At 39.5% G+C, this 20,279-nt stretch overlaps 2 protein-coding genes across 5 annotated transcripts in view; one reads left to right on the top strand and one right to left on the bottom strand.

Annotated features, from left to right (window-relative positions):
* Positions 1-1,083: 1,083 nt before the first annotated feature.
* LOC131456516 (uncharacterized) overlaps positions 1,084-20,279 on the top strand; it is a 29,836-nt gene continuing 10,640 nt past the window's right edge. Inside the window, exons 1-2 of the mRNA XM_058624913.1 lie at positions 1,084-1,205; positions 10,317-10,427. The gene's annotated coding sequence lies outside the window, so the exon portion shown is untranslated. The remainder of the gene's footprint in view (positions 1,206-10,316; positions 10,428-20,279) is intronic.
* Positions 2,194-18,492, bottom strand: LOC131456515 (equilibrative nucleoside transporter 2). 4 transcript variants are annotated; one of them, XM_058624908.1, is made up of 13 exons: positions 18,316-18,492; positions 11,830-11,877; positions 11,301-11,382; positions 9,737-9,882; positions 9,499-9,641; positions 9,284-9,418; positions 7,511-7,608; positions 7,176-7,245; positions 6,665-6,840; positions 6,456-6,558; positions 6,279-6,364; positions 5,354-5,553; positions 2,194-5,113 (listed from the first exon to the last, which is right to left on the bottom strand). In XM_058624908.1, exons 2-13 carry the CDS (start codon positions 11,859-11,861, stop codon positions 5,002-5,004), a joined length of 1,383 nt encoding a protein of 460 aa, XP_058480891.1. In that variant the 5' UTR covers positions 11,862-11,877; positions 18,316-18,492; the 3' UTR covers positions 2,194-5,001. The 4 variants fall into 4 exon arrangements, with proteins under 4 accessions (XP_058480891.1, XP_058480892.1, XP_058480893.1 ...); XM_058624909.1 differs by having other exon boundaries at positions 11,830-11,874; XM_058624910.1 differs by lacking the exon at positions 18,316-18,492 and adding an exon at positions 15,429-15,499.

The following is a 20,279-nucleotide window of genomic DNA, read 5'->3' as shown; positions in this document are numbered from 1 at the left end:
TTTAAATCTATAAAACAACGTTTAACTTGACTTTTAAAAAGTCACACGTAGATTATTTTTCCCCCTTGTATTAACCTGAATTCAACTAATCCACAGTACAAGTAAATTGTGTTGTTTTAAGTTACATTTTTTGACTCCTTTTATTCCAATAATTGTGTTATTCTTATCTCATGTCACCTTTGACACACTGGCCACCTTCAGTTCAAATAAGTTTCTTTTATATGAAATGGCACAGAGCCTCCTCATTTTTATCATGTGTATCATATCATCATGAGCTTTTATTTTGAAATTCACACCCCCACAAAAAATGTTTTCTTTTCCTGCCACTTTTCAAACTTTTCAAACTAAACAACTATGAAACCATAGCTGAGGGGAAGTAAAGTCATATTTTCATTAAACACTTAAAAACAATGACATTTGTATCCGTTTTTATTTGCTACCTTTAACCTTTTCCACAGAAAAGCACCGATAAGTGTTCATAAAAAAATGATATAAAAATCCTATGTATTTGGTTTGATGCATTATTGCAGTCTGGTATATGTGACAGATGAGCAGAACAATTTGTATGCATAATTCATCTTTTTTTTTGCAATGTCATAATTTATAAAATTAAACACCTAGAGCACCAACATGTGCTCATAAAACCATTGTAAAGTTTTTAACCCTTAAATTGCTACGTTTTTGTCATGACGTGTCAAAAAATAGTGATTTGAATGGGTTCCAATGAGCACATTTTGGTGTGTAGGTGTGTTAGTGCGAATATTTTAGCTAACGTTAAAAAAAAAATTATGAAATTAAGCAAACTCAAAATCCTGCCATAAGTTGTTCTAACAATATGCCTGGAAAAAAAGAATAAAATAATTTGAGAATGCCAAAAAACTCAAACATGTGTCGAGGTGCGTTTAAGGGTTAAAGAATACGGACGTTTGAGGTGAAATTAAATGACTTATGCACTAAAAGTTGCTCAATAACCGTAAAATGTAAACTCTTCCTCCTGATGACGCGGTAAAGTGAGAGTAAACGTCTCAGCTAAATGGAACTCAACCGTCACAAATGGAAGTATTTACACCTGTGACGGTTGAGTTCCATTTAGCTGAGTGTACACAAACGCAACATCGTTAACGTGGGCAGGAACAGCTGAGCTTTTGGATGAACGTTAAAGTCCAGCTTTTCAGGCCGGAAACGGATCCACTGCTGCCTCTAAAGTAAGTCCAATAAAATGTAAAACTAAATTTACTCTAAGAATAGTTAAATGTCTGCTGAAATACAGTTTTTCCTCCAGTTTATCCACACAAATCTTGTGGTGTCGTCACGTGTATAAAAGGTGCCTCCGGTGTGCCGGAGCGTGGAGAGCCTGTTCAAGCAGAATCGATTTAGAAATGACGCCGTTAAACTGCTTTTCTCCGGATTTAATCGTTTTAACGTGTTCCGTCTTATGTTGGTTTGTGTGTCTGATTATCGTTGTTTATTTATAAGCTTGGGAAAATGTTTTTAAATTTAGAAATGACAGGTTTTGCAGGTCTATTCATGCCACTGTATTATTTTACACATGTTTAAAATGTACCAACCCAGTGGGAACAGTAACATGCAGTGTGTGTGTGTGTGTGTGTGTACACTCACTACCAGTCAAAAGTTTGGGAACACCTTTTCATGACTATTTCTCTCACTGAAGGCATCAAAACTATGAATTAACACATGCCTTCAGTGAGAGTCAAAAATGTAAATAGTCATGAAATAAAGAATAACCATTAAATGAGAAGGTGTACACAAGGACATTTTTGACTTGTATTTGGACAGTTTCTGTTGACAAACTATACAGGGACATTTTTGACAGTATGAAGATATTTCTGTCGACATACTATATACAAGGACACTTGACAGTTTATATTTGGACACTTTCTTGGTCACAATTTGACTTTTTTCTTGGGCTGTGACATGTCTCCACCAAGTTTTGTGAAATTTGGTGCAATTTAGTTTCTGCTTTGTCCTACTGGGTTTCACCTTTGAGGGGCGCTACTGAGTCATTTTGTACCACTTTTTTTTATTTTTTACATGTCCCCCTTATTTTATATTTTTTTGCTGCCCTTTCTGATTTGTGTGCCGATCCTTTTGTTTTTTGTTCCACATCTATTAGACAATATAACAAAGATTTATTTTTCACACATTCTGACAAAAAGCAACGACAGACAAATGTCTGGTTTTATAACATCCAATTTAATAACAACCAAATCTAAACAACTTACATAACCAACAGGCTTGCATGAAATCCCTTTTTATGTGTAACCCGTAACGTGACGGTCTACACTGCACTGCACTGCACAGACGACGAGCTGCGTGTCGTGTCGTCGCTCTGGATTCACCGACATTTAGAAGAAAAACACAACAACGAGAACATTTGTTGACACTGACTTTATATCGAGTTGTTGTTTTTTTTTTTTCTGCTCTAACATCAGTAATAAGCAACGAGCACAGACTAATTACAACATCGCCGGCAGCAGCTGAGTTTACGGTTAATTTAACAAGACACAAACATTATTATTATTGCTTAGGCTGAATATGACACTGTCCACAGCAATAGCCATTACTGCAACAAAAAATGTCTTGATTAATTAGTATTTTCAGTTTTTTTCTTTGCTCTTTTCAAAGGCAACAAACTATCGTGGCGGCAATTTTCTTTTGACAATTCAGTTTCTTATTTATTTTTTTATCAGGGCTGAACAATTTTTTTTTTTTTTTTAGCAATTTAAAACAAGTGTTTATATGTTTATTATTTAAATGTGTAACACGGCAATACTGAGCTTCGAAACTTGAGCTTTAAAAAACCCATAAATATCACAATTGTTTCCCAGAAAATTTGCAACAGGATGTTTTTTTTGTTAAAATTCATATCGTGAAAACAAACGCATACATTTTAAGAACAAGACATTTGAGGACGTCGGCATTTTGTAGTTTCTTAGACAAAACAACAAATTGATTGATCACACAATCACACAAAGACAGATGAATCAGTAATGACAATGAAAACAGTGAGAAATCCAAAGGAAAATGGAAAATTACCAAAATTCTGAAGTGTGAATTATTATTACATTTGTTTCACAGTTGACACAGAATTTGACATTAAAAACATGATACATGATGTTAGTGATGAGGTACTTTTCAACTTCCCTCCTTCTTTCAAACACCATCGACCTAATATAAAATGGAAAAACAAATTCTAGAATAGAAAAAGTTTCTCTATTCGTCCATTTGGACTCAGCCCTTGGTTCATTATTAAAGCAGCAAAATGTTTTCCATCGACTTCCTCACACACTCTTCATTTATGTCAGTAAAATAAAAAACACAAAAGCTGTAAAAAAAAAAATCAAGGCTTATTATCTTATTTAAGAAGAAAAAAAGTGAATTAATGACCATTAATTCCTAAAACACATGAAGCACTACTATGAGGAAAATATAAAACAATTCTTCCAGGAGGAAAAGCACACCGGTAGCGACATAAAAATAAAATCTAGAGTTAAATAATGGCCGCTATAAATATCTATACAATAATTAAACACGTGTTTTTCTTAGTTTTTTTAATCACTAGTTATTTTTTAATATTTACACCCAAGTTCAGTTGTTTTTAATGGCTTTCAAGTAACAGCATCTAGTTTCTGACGAGCAGGTGGCAGCACTGACCTACAGCTCTCACTGTGTAAAGTGGCGCTGCAAGTTTTTGAGGGCAAGAAAGTGGTCTGGGTGTTAATGGCACACATGCAGCAGTTATCCACCAGGGGTCGCCTGATGTAAGTTTATGAGTTTATTGTGTGTCTCTATTTCCTGACTTTTTTTAAGGTCTTTTCAAGCACATACTAAACCACTTTTCAGTTATCGCCTTGGTCCATAAAAAAACAAAACAAAAAAACAATAGGTTGCAGACCACTGTACTAGGTCTTTTGTTGTTGTTCACGTTGAGGCAGGAATTATATACCATGCGTTTAAACTGCCTGTTAATTTACCTTCACGTGTTATAAATCAGATTTGGGAAAGCAGATTTTCAAGACCAGTCTGAAAAAATGTTTTTCTGGCAGTCTGCATCATTTTTTCTGCCCAAACACTTATTTTTTGCGTCTTTAGTCTGTGTGTACCTGTCAGCTATTTTAAACCCAGGTTAAACTGGATGTGTGCATGCACCACGGCGATCAGGTCGCCGATCTGCCGCGTCTCATGTTGAGCTGTCTTTGAAGATGGCTATAAATAAGTCGCACTGTGAAGCTGTGCTTCTTGCACTTCAAGCAAATGTATTTCACACAACAAAGAAAATCCAGAGTAAAAGATTGAAGAGATGCACAAAATACTGCAAATATTTACCCTCTGCTCTAATCCGCAAACAAACCTGGATGATGAAATGGAAAAAGCAAACACCCAGCGTGGCCCAGGTTCTTGTTTTTACATGCATACCCACGAGGCAGTTTAAAAAAAAAACAGTCAATTCTAGAGCTATATTCCGTTAGCGACAGGGTTGTCAAATAAAAAGTCGATACTCAAATAAAAATCAATACTAAAAATTAGTATTGGGTACGATACTAAGGTGCAAAAGTACCGATACCAAGCTCACTACCTGTACGACTTCGGTGACGAATGCCAATCGCTCTATACGTGTGCGTTTTCCCTTTTATTTTTAATCTATGTGATCAGCGTTCATTCATATATTTATACACACATAATGCCCTAAAGGAAAATGTCCTATGAGAGAAAATCCTAATGTTGTTCAACTTCTTCTTCAGCAGTAACATAAACAACACTTACTGCAAGTTAATACACGTTCCCCCCCCTTTATTCCTACATCTGAAGGGAGTCCCGTCACGTGTGGCAAAAAAGAAAAAGGAAATGAACGCTTCATAAACTGTGGAGATGTGATGTCGTGAAAAACAAATACAAAACACACAAGACAAGACAAGAGAAGATGATCCAGGGAGGATTGACTGACGACAAAACATGTCACCTCCACCTGTGTGTGTCTGTCTAGACCAGCGCCCTCAGAGGGAAGGACAGCGCGGCTCCTAACGACAGACCCAGGGCCAAGAAGAAGGTCATCAGTGCTCCTGCAGTCTCCGCGTCTTTGGGCTCCACCAACCTGACGAGAGAGAGAGGGCAACCGTGTGACATCACTGACACACAAACACACTTCTTGCTCTTGGTCATGTGATCGGTTTCCAGGCAGCCAGGATTAACCATACCACTCCGGGGGCTTATCCAAATGGCAAACAAAACTTCCTCTGTTTTCCAAATACAGCGTTTGAGCTCTCCCAAAACACTGGTTCCGTGTGGATTAACTTGTTCTCGTGTGTAGGTAAGTAAAGTGGTTTGTACTCACTGTGGTGCGTAAGACATGGAAAGGCACACAAAGTAGCCACTGGACACGGAGAATAAGGACATGATGGCGGTGAAGACCCCGTCGTGGGAGAAGTAGACGGGCAGGTACGAGCGAGACTGGACGTTGCAGAGCATCAGCAGAGGGATGAACACAATCCGAGAGACGACCAGCATCGGGAACAGAAGAGACTCTTTGCGAGGCTGCGGAGGAAGAGGCGGAACAGAGAGTTTAGGATGTATTGTATTAGGACTAACGAATCATATATTCTGCCATTAAATGTGATTTTTGGATATCGTCTCCATGACGTCGCACATCAGCTGTCAATAGTGAGGGTAACTTGGTTTTAAACCCATATTTTCTCCATTAATAGAGTACCATAACACTATCAGTGTTTCTCAAACCTGGAAGTGATGATGTTTTTGTCCACAAACCAAAAATAACAGAATTTCTCTTTCTTTGTTATATGGAGCAAAGAAAACCAGAAAATATTCACATTTAAGAAGCTGAAAAATATCAGGAAACCTGACTTTTAGTTATTGAAAGAACAGTCTAACCGAAGAATTGATTATCAAAAAAGTTGACGATTAAACGATCGTACTAAGGACAATGAGGTTGCCTCGAGAGCTCAATATATTTCATGGTATAAAATATACGTTTCTTGGTATAAAAAAATCTTTTTAAAGGGATTCACATGTTTACATGTAATTCAAATGTCCTGCTTTAATCGGACTGACAATAATATGTTCTGTTTTCTAAAGTCACGTAAACGCAAGCATTTAGCCGACTGGACTAACGACTTCTAATTAAATGAAGTTTGTAAACGATTGTACTTTCTAAGAAAGCTGTGCATGCTAAACATGTATCGGTAAGTTAGATTATTGTATCGCAAAGAGATGGGTGGGGGGGGACAGCGTTTGACACTCACCCAGCGTAAGAAGGTGGTGATGGAGCGACCGATCCAGTCGTTGAGGTTGAACGTTAAGAAGCAGCACACGGCCAGAAAGTAGCGCTCTGATCAAAGGACACAGCAAGAGTTCACCATCAGTTCACAACACACTGAGCGAGTCTGTTTTTGTCTGCAGCAGGACCCTCAGTCGCTCACCCCAATTTCCTGGAAAAGATGTCCTGACGTCTACGGTGACGGCGGGGAACACGGACAGAGTGACGGTGAACAGAAACGTGACGCAGAACGCCATCACCCAGATCTAAAGGAGAAAGGAAAAGAGGAGCGGCCCATAAGTGTGACCCCTCTATTAACTAAACTCTAAAATAACTGGGACTGCACAGTCAAAAGCAGAGGAGGAGATGAACCTTTCTGAAAACCTCTACGATTGAGGCTTTGGCTTGTTTCTTCTCCACCTGCTCCAGTGCCAGGAAGGCCTGCTTGGTCCCATCTGTAGTAGACTCCATCTTGGCCTCAGCTGGACTGCTGTTGGCCGCGTCGTGTGCGTGACCGTTAACCTTCCCGTTCTCCGCGGTGCCGCTCTCTGCAAAAGAGGAAACCTTGTTGTTCGATACATGCCCGAAAGTACGAGTTTTTTTTTAATTTTTATTTTTTAGGCTTTCATGGACAGACACACAGAGGCTGTCTGAGTGGAACAGGGTGCCTCTGTCTGTCTGAGACTCTAATTGGATAAATGGAGAGGTCAACTGACTTAACAAGATAATGCTCCACTGAACTGATTTCATTCAAACAGGCTCAACGACACCGTTGTGAGAACTGAGTGGAAAAGCAAACGCATGCAAACAAATCTCTGATGACGGTAATTGTATTCATTTAAAGGGGCTTTTTAAACTTCAAAATGAGATTGCTCGGGCTCACCTTTCAGCAGCTCGTCCGTGGTGACCGCTTCGTACTTGCCGCCGTTTTTCAGATAAAACTGCGCAAACTCCTGCAAGGAAACGGACGAGGCAGGTTTGAACTCCTGTTTCGCTTCACAGGATCAGGTCACACTCGTGTGAACATTACTCAGGTTTCAGCGGCTTTAATTCAAATGTGTCTCAGTCCCAAATCTTATATTTACTCATTTAACTTCATTTCCAAAACTGTAGCATCCTGAATTTCGCAGTAGTTTCAATATGACTATTGTTTAGCTGAAGATGAGTGGATTTGTGGGTAATGTGACAGTAGTGATGCACAGCTGGGTGTGGACTGACCAGGCGAGGTAGAAGCATGTAACTAAAGAGTGTGGCCACCGTCCCCACACACGGTGTGATGAAATAGCCCAAAGCTGCCGTTTCAAAGTCTGTGTCGCCTGCAGAGATGAAACATGAGTTAGCAAACAAAAAGGACACAACATGAGCACAGATGAAGACATGAAGCAGACCTACACCTCGACCAACTAACGTTAAAGGAGACAAAATACTGTTGTTCATGGGAGAACAGTTTATAAATGTTTATGACATGCAAAACACGTCTGGAAAAACTGGGAAAATGTATCATTAATAAGGTGTTGTACCATGTTATGTCATATGTTTGCTGTGCTAGTCACAAGTTCATCTGAGGTGGTTTCAAGGCCGAGGTGAAGAGCGAGGCCACCTTCTTATCTCATCACTACAGGAGCGGCTCTATGCCACACCCCCCACCTTGTTGACGGACTTGACTGAGTGACCGTGTCGAACATCGAGTCATAGCGCTTTAAAGTCAATGTTCCACGTCTGGAGTAATTTGCGAAGAAGAGAGACAGTTCCTGACTAATGGTGCTTTTTCCATGGCTGCACGAAACTGCCGTGACATTGTTATATACACGACAACAAACACACAAACTAGTGACGGGCAAAGCAGTTGTTTTCGGTGTCCTGAATCATTAGAATCCGTTCATTAAAAAGATGATTGAGCACTTCTTGCACAACCGGAGCACAGACGCCTTCTGACACAGCTTTCGGCAGTGCTGTTGCTAATTACCCTATACTCCTCTGTTAAATATTGATATTTTAGACATTTCCTTGCTACATGTTGCAATTAACGCAGAATTTTTTTAAGTGTTTTTAACTGATCTATAGTTGGAAACCGGCAGTCTGATGAAGCTCCAAGTACTATCCCTAATGGAAAAGCAAACAAACCCCAGAGTAGAGGCGAGCTAGAGCTGTATAATGGAAAAGTGCCATAAAATACTTTTTATTTCCACGACACAGACAATATTCAATCCTTCATAGCACTTCAGATTGTGGGCACTGCGTGTCCTCATGACATGGATCTCGTAGCTCTAGAAGCTTCCACAGATTAATTTCCTGTTAAAAAGTCGCCGCGAGGGAGGGTCGAGTCACATCCTAGGGCGACGACACAACTTAACAAAATCTTTTGTCCCCAATTTCGTCTAAATGCGACGTTATCTGAAGCGGAAGCCGAGAGGAATGATTTTGATTAAGAGGATGATGACGAGGATGAAATTTCATCCCAAATACAATGCTTGATGGGATTGCGACGAAGTACACTCCCTAAGTACAAGCTGAGTCAACCTAACGGCTTCACCTCCAAGAGGAATAATTTTTTTTATCTAACTAAAATGTATTTTCATGTCATGGAGGCTTTAAAATTGAGTTTTTTTATGGTATTTTGTGTCTATACTCAATTCAGAAGTAGCTACATATTAACATAGGAATGACGTTATTTTTGCCGGGCATTTCATACAAGGTGTGCTTTACATAAAAACATTAAAACACAATTCTATCAAAACCAGAACATTATTATTATATACATGTATACTTGATGTGTGTGTGTGTGTGTGTGTGTGTGTGTGTCAATCAACCTGCCAAGGACTAGAAACACCTTTGGGTGAACGTGTGTGTGTGTGTGTGTTTTGACTTGTTCTACATCTAATTTGAATGATCCTCAGTTGCCTAGAAACTGAGGATCATTCAAATTAGATGTAGAACAAGGCCCTCAGAGAGTGTTGTGTGTTTGTGTGTGTGTGCACGTGGGTGACTCACTGGCAGTGGCGAGCAGCAGAGCGATGGCAGCGAAGGTTCCAGCGAGCCCCTGGCCGCTCATGAAGATGGTGCTGTACTTCTGCGGCAGCAGGCCCACCAGGCCAAACAGACTGCCCTGCAGCACGGCACCGAACGCTGCGGGAGAACACGTGTCGTCATTGAGCGCATTTCCACTCACATGTGTGCCCCGGGGGCCTCCGCTCACTCCTACTTACAGTTGATGAACCAGATTGTAGCCATGGTGATCGAGAAGAAGCTGTCTTTGTCTTCGATGGGCACTTTGACCAGCACTGCTGTGAGGAGGAAGAGCAGCAGGATGAAAACGAGGCTGCCCCCGATCCGCATCCTCTCCGATATCCTGAAACACAGAATGGGGTAAATGATTGAACCAAGAACACCAGCAATCTGCATCAATCTGGATGGAAAGATCGACACTGTCTGACCCTGTGTTACCTCTGGTAGAGGATGGAGTTGAGGAGGGTGAAGAGCAGCAGGGGCAGCTGGGACAGCAAGGTCATCCAGTTGTTGAAGTAGTACTCTTTGCCGACACTGACTGTGCCGTTGTTCCATTCTGTTGTGTTTAAGCGTTGCTGGAAATACTGCAAACACAGAAAATGCATATTAGACCATTTCATACCAGGGTACACAAACACAGACGGCATGTAAATCGGGCACGTCCGAAGTCTGGCCCGCAGCGTCAGTTTGGTTTTGTATTGTTTGAGGCCAGAGACGGACGGGGACAGAAAATCGGTCCTGGATGCGATCATACACACATTTTAATCACCACTGTAGCAGGAGACACATTAGCTCAGCTGGTAGGGAGTTGCTCTCTGAACCTACCTGTAAATATTACTGTTACTTTACTGTTACTTTATCTGGCCCTCTTTAAATCCCTGATCTAAATGTTCTACGTGATGCAACTATGGAAACATACTGTACCGTTCATGTCTGAAACACAGAACCTTTTAATTTGTGTTCGTTTTAGCAGAGATTTAATTTAGCCCTTTCTGACACAACTCTCTTATTTATCCAGGCTTGGGACCAGCACAGGGAGTACACTGGATGTGGCTGGGGTCAATTTAGAGTTACCAACCCGGACGTTGACCTGATGGGGACTCAATCCGGGCAACCTTTTGTCCACAAGGCAAGTTCTCTTTCCGCTCGGCTAGAGCAGTTGTACTTATTAAATAAAATACACAATTGTATTTCAGTTTAGCAGCCATTATTATAATAATAAAAAATAATATGTGTTCTGTGTAAACTAATAGCGTAGAAATAAGTAGCCAAAACACACAAATGACATAACATTGTAAAGATAAGGCAAGAGTTAAACAGTGTTCAAAGGGTGGCAATAATAGCAGTTATAATGGTACGGTCTCTGATTTATCGTGCTCCAGGAGCAGATAGGAAACGCATTGAAGTTTCACTGGCCTCTCAATAAGCTTAAATGTCCAGTGCTGCTCATGCTGAAGAAGAAAGTACGTGAACATCGCCGACTGTCCGGTGTCACAGTTTTCAGCAGATGGGTTAAAACACGTATGTGGACAGAGGCTTCATTCTGACACGAGCACACGCGTCGGTCCTTTCACATGACACGCTGTGTGGGTTTCACGGGGTTGCCCCTCAGGTCATAAACATGAACTTACATCCAGAGCAGTACATGAGCAAACATACCATTTTCGACGCATCCAAACAATTCACTGATTATTAACTGAATATGAGAACTGTATTCTAAAATGTGAACACGTTCTGGTTCCTCTAACTGAATATCTATATTTGAGGAGGTTGTCATTTTCATTGACATTTTGTACCATTTTCATGGACAAAATCGGTTATTGAGAAAACGACCAGACTTATATTGGATTATGCAGGTTCCCTAGACATGCATATATTTTTTTTTCCTCCATTGTTTGACATGTGACTCTTTAAGAAGTTTAAGGAAAGCTCAAAGCTGTCACATGACATGAGTAAATGCAGAGAAAAAGGTTAAAAGCATTTCATGTATAATGTTTTTTACCATCGAGGCCGTCATGAAGAAGTTCCATGGTAGCAGCGTTCCCAGGCCCAAAATGAAGAAACAGACCGCCACCAGACAGCCTCTGTGTAATCACAAGTAAAGTGTGTTAGGTGGTGGAGAGGCTGTCATTAGAGTTATTTCACAAAATGTGCAAAACACTTATCATAAGGACCGCTTTTACATGCAATGAATCATCATTGTGGTAGTTATTTGAAAGTTAGAAATTTTCTTTTGTTTACATTTTTCAGTGTTATTTTCTCCCAATTAAGTGGCCTTAAAATCTCTCAAAAATCTCTTAAATTTCTTTAATAAAAGCATCTTGTTGAAATTTTAATTTCTTTCAGTCTGCACAGGTTACTCGGGTCTAAGTTAGCAATGAATCCAAAGCAGGGCAACATTAACACTGTATACTATGTTTTCGTTATTGCAAGTAATATCGTCAGTGCAACGTTTCTCCACAGCTGATAATATTATGATATAAGCGCTACAGATTTGTCAGCAGCAAATAAAACCATGGATTTAGACTCACCTGTCCTGTGGTGTGTCTGTTCTTCCCTTCATCCTGATGTAGGAGCTTCTGGTGAAACGGGGGAGAGGAATAATCAGACACATTCTCACACGGATTACTGGATGTGGGAGTTGTTCTAGTCAGTCCTCTCCCAGTGTTCTCCTCACTTCTTAAGCCCTTCTGCAGAAATGTATTTACATTCTGGCAGTGGGCTGTGAGGGGAGGTCCATACCCAACAGCCCTATAGAGAGACTGCACAGTGGTGTGATGTATGTATGAATGACAGATGATTAGTTCTTGTGATACATCATGTGGACCTGCGGATGCTGGAATGAACTAACTTACTGTTTAATGTCTTAACTAGAGCATTGGTATCCGACTGGATAGATGGAGGGAAGAAATGATGGTCGTTAAGGCTGAAATGTTATTAAATTCTGGTATTAAAGTGCTGTGTTCATGAAGCTAGTAGTTTGTTCCTCCTGGATACAATGACAACTTTTGTCATTTGCCGTAACCCTAGTTTAAGGCTAACCACCGCCTGTGTGACAGTCACAGAGCTCTTCAGAGTGCGTTGAGTATTTGTCGGGCTCAGACAGGATGTGGGTCGGGCTCTGTCAATATTCTCTCGGGCAGAGAAATATGTCCCGAGCTGCTCTCTAGTATAAACCGCTGAATAAAAGGAGTAAAAGGAGTGTGTAGGTTCAAATCAATGGCCTGACTGATATGCCAGTGAAGTGTTGACAGAAGAATGGGAACTTGCATTTCTGTGGTTTTTGGGTGAATCTCAGCAAATGAATCCCTAAAATCTCACAACAAGCACAGCTGAGAACGCGCTATGTTTACATGAGCAAATTAATTCCGATTGGAATTTACAATTCCATCCTTTACATGGACGTAAAATGAACTGAACTGCTAGCTGTTCTGTTATTAACCGTAACATTGGACTCTTGATAAGCTGCTAACCTTGCTGAACGTCTTCTTGGGTGCCAAAGTTGACCTGAAAGAAGGAGCAGTGCCAGCTATCTCTGATGGATTTCCCGGATGACAAAGATGTAAGTGTTCCGAACATTAATGAATTATGTCAGTTTGCATGTATGCTTGCCAGTGTAGCACGAGCAACAGGACTTGAAAAGGAAGCGTTAGCTCCAACACTCTTCTAAAGTGTCATAATGTTAAGACTTTGGCTTTTTATTTTTTTGATCCGTTTGCTGTAGTTCGTGTTCATTATTTTGAGTGCATAGGGAACAGCTGACCGTAACATTGGCACAGAACAGCGAGTCTAGTATAATTTAGCTTCTGAAGTAATTATCCGTGCACTTTTGTAATCAGTTTTCATTCTCATACAAAAAAGCTATTGAAGATACAGTAGAGCAATCATTGCTCTACTTTATTTAAATCAATTCATTCAACTGAATATCATGACTTTTCCTGTCTTTGAAGTTACTGTTGAATTTATCAAGTTTACATTGTTGATGATATAGTAATTTTTTTTCCCTTTTATCTTTAGGGTATACCACACCAGTCTACCATCACTCAAAATGACACTCCATCACCAGACTTGGTCACCTGTGTTTTGCCCCCACAAGAATGTGGCGTTGAAGCGGCAAGCTGTGTTCTTAGCATCTTAGAGGTGACCAATCACAAGAGATTTGGTGTTGTGGAGGTGTGGTTTAGCTCTGACACTGCTCGGCTGACAGAAGGCAGCCTGAGAGGCGCAGTAGACTTGCTCGTTCTGTAGAAACGGTAAGGTTTTTTGACCATAAAAACAAGCTCATGTTTACAAGTAGACCTCCATAACCATTCCACTTCACCCTAACCCTGTGTACAGTCATGCGGAGTTTAAGAATATACTCCCTGTGCACACACTGATTTCTCTGGAGAGAAAAACAAAGCCCACATACATACACACCCATGCACCATGTTTGAGCCACACTCATATTTGTCCTGCCTCCCAAGAGTTTGGACTAGATCCTAAAATACAGCTTGTCACAATAAATACAATCTATGCTGTGAAGTCGAATCCCACCAAACCAAATAAACCTTTTTTGTTTCCCACAGGAGACTTTTTTTCATGGCCAACTCAGCTGCAACAGCAGCTGTGGAACAACACACAGCATGACAGAGACAACAAACGGCTATCAAAGGATGAATATTGCACCAGCCCAATACATCTGCAACTCTGACTCTCTTCCCCTCTTTAAATCGAGACTCAAAACCAACCTGTTAAAAATAGCCTACTCTCTGTAATCACAGATTGGTTTCTTTTAGCGCTGAAACAATTGCTTGATTAATCGATTATTAAGAGTGATTTACTAAATTAATCGTCAACTATTTTGATAATCGATTAATCGGTTTGAAGCTTTTTTCATTATTAAAACAAGGTTTCTGACAGTTTTAGCTTCTTAAATGTGAATATTTTCTTATATTTTCAAACAAGACATTTGAGAACCTCATCATTTCCATGTTTGACAAACACTGAACAACATTTTTCAACGTTTTTAGACATTTCATGGACCAAACACTTACTTGATTAATCGATTATGAAAGTAATCGTTAGTTGCAGCTCTATTTTTTTTGTTTTGTAAAGTGTCCTTGCGTTTTGAAAAGTCACTATAAATATAAATGGACATTTTACAAAAGCCAATTTGAGCTGTTGATCATGATGTTTTACCCAATTTTTACAATGGCAGCTTGTAACATAAATGTAAGTCATCAGTAGAATGATTATATTTGTCCCATGTACTACGAAGATGAATGATGTGTAATTTATGATATGCGGTGTAGCCAGACGGCAAGGGCAATTTAGTTTGAGGTGGAATGTTTTTTAACTTTACCATGCTGACTCCACTGTACGAGCTTTCAGTCACATCGACACTTCCTTAAACTTAAAAGTCAACACTTCCTTCTTCCTACACACGTGAACAGATGCGATACGCATGAAGACAAACTTCGGTTTTCCATGGATGACTGTCTTTTTGTACACTGTCGCATCAGTCGCTCAGTCAAAGGTCACTGTAGTGGTCTAACTAGACAACATGTTTAAGTGACTCGTGGACACGGCTGGGAAAAATCAAATGTATGAAAACGTAAGCAGGAAGGGAGACAATGGCCTCAGATCTCCCATAGAAACTGGGAGGGGTTTGTTTTTATTTGCTTGTTTGCTTAAGTCAACACAGAAAACATACAGTCCACAGGTGCTTTAAGGTCTTTAACTCATTGGCTACCAATGATGTCTATAGACGTCAATTCAAATTCAACCGTTAACTGCCAGTGACGTCTGAAAGAAGAGAGTCTGGACTGGATGGATATTAACATCATGACATACAGTCTTTAGCATTCTTATGTTTAATGATGCAAGTCCACCCTTGATTGCTCAGAGCTGGAAACGCGTACACAAATAAACAAATGTTCCTCTAGCTTTGTGGGTAGTCTGTACAGGATGAGATCTCTTAATGATACACGATGTAAGAGATATTTAAAAGAAGAAAAATATCTTAAAGTAGTAATAGCAGTAATATAACCATATAATCCATAAATCAGTTTAAATCCACAATTCTTCTTTAAAAAAAACTGATTACAAACTGATTTGAAAGTTTTTGTCCTTGTACCATTTTACATACATTTTCAAGTGCGTCGTCCTCTGCCTTTTCTCTAGCTCTGCTTTGTTTCCTGTCATCCACACCCCCCGTCCTTTAACTACACGATATACTGCGCACGCACTTGTTTCATGTGGCAGGCACCCCGCCCTCGTCACCAGGACAAACGTGTTTAACGTGAGAAAAATGCGTACGTCCTGAAAGAAGTCTCGAGGTGGAAGTTCACCAGCATAGTTGGCCTTTGAAGGTGTTTACAGTCCAGTCTTCACATGTCGGTCCCTTTTTGAGTCCAGCAGTGCAGTCTTTACACACAGAAATACCGACCATACTATAAGAGGGTTGTGTCCGCATGCTCAGTAGGTGACTGAGAAACACTAATGTGCACACACTGGCCTTTTTTTTTTTAGCCTGAGGCAGTTTGGAGGGAGTGTGTTGGGATGAATAGCTGCCTGAACTTGAGGCTAAAAATGATCAACTGTGCTCACACACTCACCATAACACTGTCTGTTTTTGTCTCTACTTTCTATGCTGACATCTAACTACTTAAAGATCTGGAATCTAGAATATTATATTTATACTACCTAGTATACAGTACATACTAGTTGGTTAGTGTATAATCATCACATTGAAATGGAAATCCTTTGGTTTTCATATGCTGCGTTCCATGTGTAAGAAATTTGGATTTCCAACCTCGGAAACACAGAGCGTACTTTTACAGTTAAAGGCACTTCTGTCACGTTTGTTTTATGGTTTAATTTTTAACCTGTTCCCCTGCTGTTTGTGTGCATAAAATACCACGTCCAGTGTTGTTGTTATTGACCCGTATTGCCCGAGATAAACTTGGGTCCATGTTTTTTTTTTCTGACTTCTCAACTGGAATGCACTGAACTTGGGGGCGACGTCCCACCCAGTTCCAACGTCCTAGTTCTGATGTACTTGGAATGCAGCAATAGCCCTCAGAAAAAGCCTTTTGTTTGAGATGTTTCAATATCACTTCCAGTCCGATAGTGTGTCACTGTGTAACAAATATTATGCTCCTGTACTTTTTTTTTTTTACAGCGAAGCATGCGATATGTATGATGTTTGGTTTGTAGTTGATCTCGCATTTTTCTCTTTGCACTAGTGATACTAAGTATAATATTGGCTTATCCCTACCTTCTAAAGTATATGTACTTTAGCTGAGGTTCACAAAGGCAATCACATTCATGCAGTTTGCAGTTTGAAACGGAAGCCTACTGGGAAAAAGAAAAAGAACAACCTCTTTTGTGAGGTCATCGTAGTTCTCCGATGCTCTCGGTAAAGCGATGAAGGAACCCTTCATTTTTTTACAATCTAACGCCTTCTCTTACTACTTTTCTTATCTTGCCACTCTCAAGTATAAGTTAAGTCAAGTATACCATGTCTGATTGTGCACCTTGACTGGAGTCCACCCTTGGTACATTCACTTAATGGGCATGATTAGAAAAGGCACACATACGCACACCTGCAGACTCTGCCCATCAGAGGAGTCAAGTGTGCTCCAGATGCACTCCAATGTCTCAAAATAACTGGAGCTAAACTACCAACATCACATCAAAATCGTATTAAATTCTGTTTAGACTTTTTCGTCCGCCCCTGTGTGGCATGTGGTGCCACATGAGTTGCGACATTATCTGTGTGATGTCTGAATGCACTGCACGTTCTGTGTCTTCACAGCGAGATAACTGTGAACTCCCAGGTGAGTTCACTTCAAACCGATGACACAACAGAGTTTCAGACCTGAAAGCAGACACTTTCAGATCATACTAAGGGTTTGAGTGCAAAACCACTTGTGTCTAACGATCCTTTTCATAATCGAGTACTTGTTTGGTCCATGAAATGTCAGAAAACTTTGAAAAATGTTGATCGTGTTTCCCAAAAGTGGAAATAACAAGGTTCTCAAATGTCTTGTTTTCATCCACAAACCAAGATTATTCAGTTTTAATGATTCCTTTGTTATATGGAGCTGAAAAATCTGAAACCATTATTCGATTATCAAAATAGTTGCCGATTCATTTAATCAGTTGCAGCCCTAATAAAATCAAATTGAAACCTTTGGGAGATTCTAGATAAGAAGTTCTACTCTCTGCTGCTTCTGTCTCTAGTTAAAACTAGGTCTACTTTCAACTAAAAGCAGCTGTCTAAGAAAAAAAAAAATATATATATATATATATACATATATATATTTAATATTTATATAATATATAAAAATTGTTTGTGCAGTCAGTGGATACAAAGGCGGGAAAAAAAAGGGAGGTTCAAATCATGAGTCAGCCCCCGTTTCCCTTTTGAGTCACTCAGGATTACTAATCCTTGCAGTAATCCAGCCATGTGGTTATACAGCAACAGCAGCCATTATCTGTTTCACCAACATGAAAAACACAGTACCATGTTAATACCTTTGTTTGAACAGTGTGGACCCAGAGGGTTGTTGTGTAGTTAAATAAAGTTATTATTATAATAATATGACAGCACAGTAGAATACAATATGGTGCTGCGTTCATGTACATTAAGTATTTACTAATATCCATCAATTTTTTGACTGTAAATAAGCACAAAAATACACTAAATGTGAACGGGTACTAAATTAATATTCACGTGTGTAAATGACGTTTTTTTTAGCCGTGTTTGTGTTTAAATCATCTGTGTGTTAATAGTTTCCACAGTGACTTTCTCATGTGTGAAGAGCCGGAGACAGAGGAGGAAATATGAGTCGCGGTCATGTGTAACCGTGATGTTGACACGGACACAAGCTCTTTTCGCAAACACGACGGGAACGACAAAATAGTTGACGTTAACGTTGCGCTTTATAACGCGTTCATATGTCGTCTTGTTCACGTACAGCGCATTTATTGAGGCACCCGCGATGCGGAACGTGTGATGCAGTTCTCACCTTGGCGTTGTTGTTACTGTATATTCATAGTGCTCCTTCCCGCCGTGGGAAAAAAAATAAAATGTGGTGGTCCAGAAATAAAAAAAGATGAACACCGATAATACACGTGGCGTGAATGAAGAGACGATTAAGGCTCGTTCACGGGCAAGCTGAGCGGGTTTTTTTTCTCCCCCCCCACCTACCCCTCCTCTGTTTCATCCACGCAGAGTGTGTCGTCATAACGTCTCTCACCAAACATGGTGAACACTTCCGGTTCAGTCAGTGACAACTTTGGACTCCGTGTGTTTTCATGTTTTCATTTAGAAGTGTCTTTTGTTGCACTATATTAGTCTTATTACATGTTAAGATAATATAATGGGATTATAAGTCCTCACACAGGGGCATACTAACACATTAATATGTTGGTATTAACTTATACTGCATAATATATTTGTTTTGGGTTTATGTGCGCATGTGTACAGTGCCGGCCCGCGCCTATATGGGGCCCTAAGCAGAACTTGGGCCCCGCAACACCTACTACCTCAAAATAGCTGGTGCTTGACCATTATTAGAACATAAGTAACACTATAAATTGCATTAATTATAGTTGTGTTATTTACCGCAAAATCAGTGTCACTCTAGTGATAAAAAACAAATGACTTTTTTTTCTCTTATATAATATCATCTATTACTGTAAACATTGCCAATATACATCCAGTGAAGCCAGTATCTATTCTATGCATCTGTATTATTTTGTCTTGTTTCCATTCTACGTTATTCCTTTTTCACGAGTCATAATAGTCTTACAGAAGTTGTAAATTTGATTCATATCATTTAAACTCAGATTTGAGAGTACCGTACTCAAAATAAAATGAATTAGGAATAAAATTAATCTGATTAGTTGATCGGAAGCTTTCATTGCACTTGCACACACTAACAAAAAACTCCATGCACGTCTTGTCGGACCATCACATGCCACAAATATTTTTCTTTTCGTCACTTGTAATCAACAAGTCTTAAATGTTTTTCTCTTTTGTGTTTTATAATCACTGATCAGGAGGATGAGCCAAGCTGAATTAAAATCTGGTACAGCCAGATCAGAGGAAGGAAGGTGGGGCACTTCCAGGAAAGTGTGTGTCACTGCTCTTCGGTGTTGCCTCTAGTCGACTAGTTTTACCACACGCTCTCAAATCCCTTAAGACTTGTCATATTTAGTTTCTTTAAATTATACAGATGAACATTATTACGTGATTTAAACAGAACAGAACAGATAATGGATTATTTTGAAGCCACATGAACCAGTCTCTTACAATCCTGATGTGACCGCCAAGTGATTTTGTGATGAGAAAAAAAAACCCAAGAGGAATCACATGGGTCTGCTTCTGAAACGGTGTTGGTGTGCGCCCTCTGCTGGTTCAACCTGTGAATTTGATCTTTAACACTGTGACAAATGTATTTAAGTAGACTTTGAAAATGAACATTACGCATGGGTTGTGCTGGTGCAATACGGTGGAATGTGTTGATTTTAAGTGGTGGTCAAACCATTTTCCTGACCCACGGCACAGCTTCTTGGCAAGGTCTTTAACCAATTTCTTGTTTTTTTAAAAAAACCCAGAAAAAAGTCATTTGCATCATATTGCAGTAGCTGTATTTCAAATGACTGTAGGACTAACTAGTTATGTTAATTTTTTCATCTAAAATGGAGCACAGTAATGAGTCCCCAAACAAATCAAAACTTTCCCAACCTTTTAGTTAAAATGAATGTACGTATATTGTTAAATAACATGCATACAGTTCCGTTTTAATTAATTTTAAACTATTTGTTTACCAATTAAAAAATATAATAAAAAAATGACATTAGGTGTTACAGATACGGCTTTAAATGAGTTTCCACGTGTTGTGGAAATGCTATTGTACTTCTGTTTTTATTACAACAGAATATTTGTAATTTAACTGTTTATTGAAAACATAACTGCAGAAAAATA

This window comes from Solea solea, chromosome 3, assembly GCF_958295425.1.
Source record: "Solea solea chromosome 3, fSolSol10.1, whole genome shotgun sequence".
Lineage (NCBI taxonomy): Eukaryota > Metazoa > Chordata > Actinopteri > Pleuronectiformes > Soleidae > Solea > Solea solea.
This window is presented reverse-complemented; position numbering and strand designations above follow the sequence as displayed.

What these genes read in the sequence shown, in the direction of transcription:
- LOC131456515 (XM_058624910.1), bottom strand. Translation starts at nt 15,484, where the DNA reads ATGACAGGAAACAAAGCAGAGCTAGAGAAAAGGCAGAGGACGACGCAC. An exon ending in AGGACGACGCACTTGAAAAT is followed by an intron (nt 11,878 to 15,428) that starts GTATGTAAAATG and finishes CCGTTTCACCAG; the next exon opens with AAGCTCCTACATCAGGATGA. An exon ending in ACATGCTTCTACCTCGCCTG is followed by an intron (nt 7,246 to 7,510) that starts GTCAGTCCACAC and finishes GTTTCCTTGCAG; the next exon opens with GAGTTTGCGCAGTTTTATCT.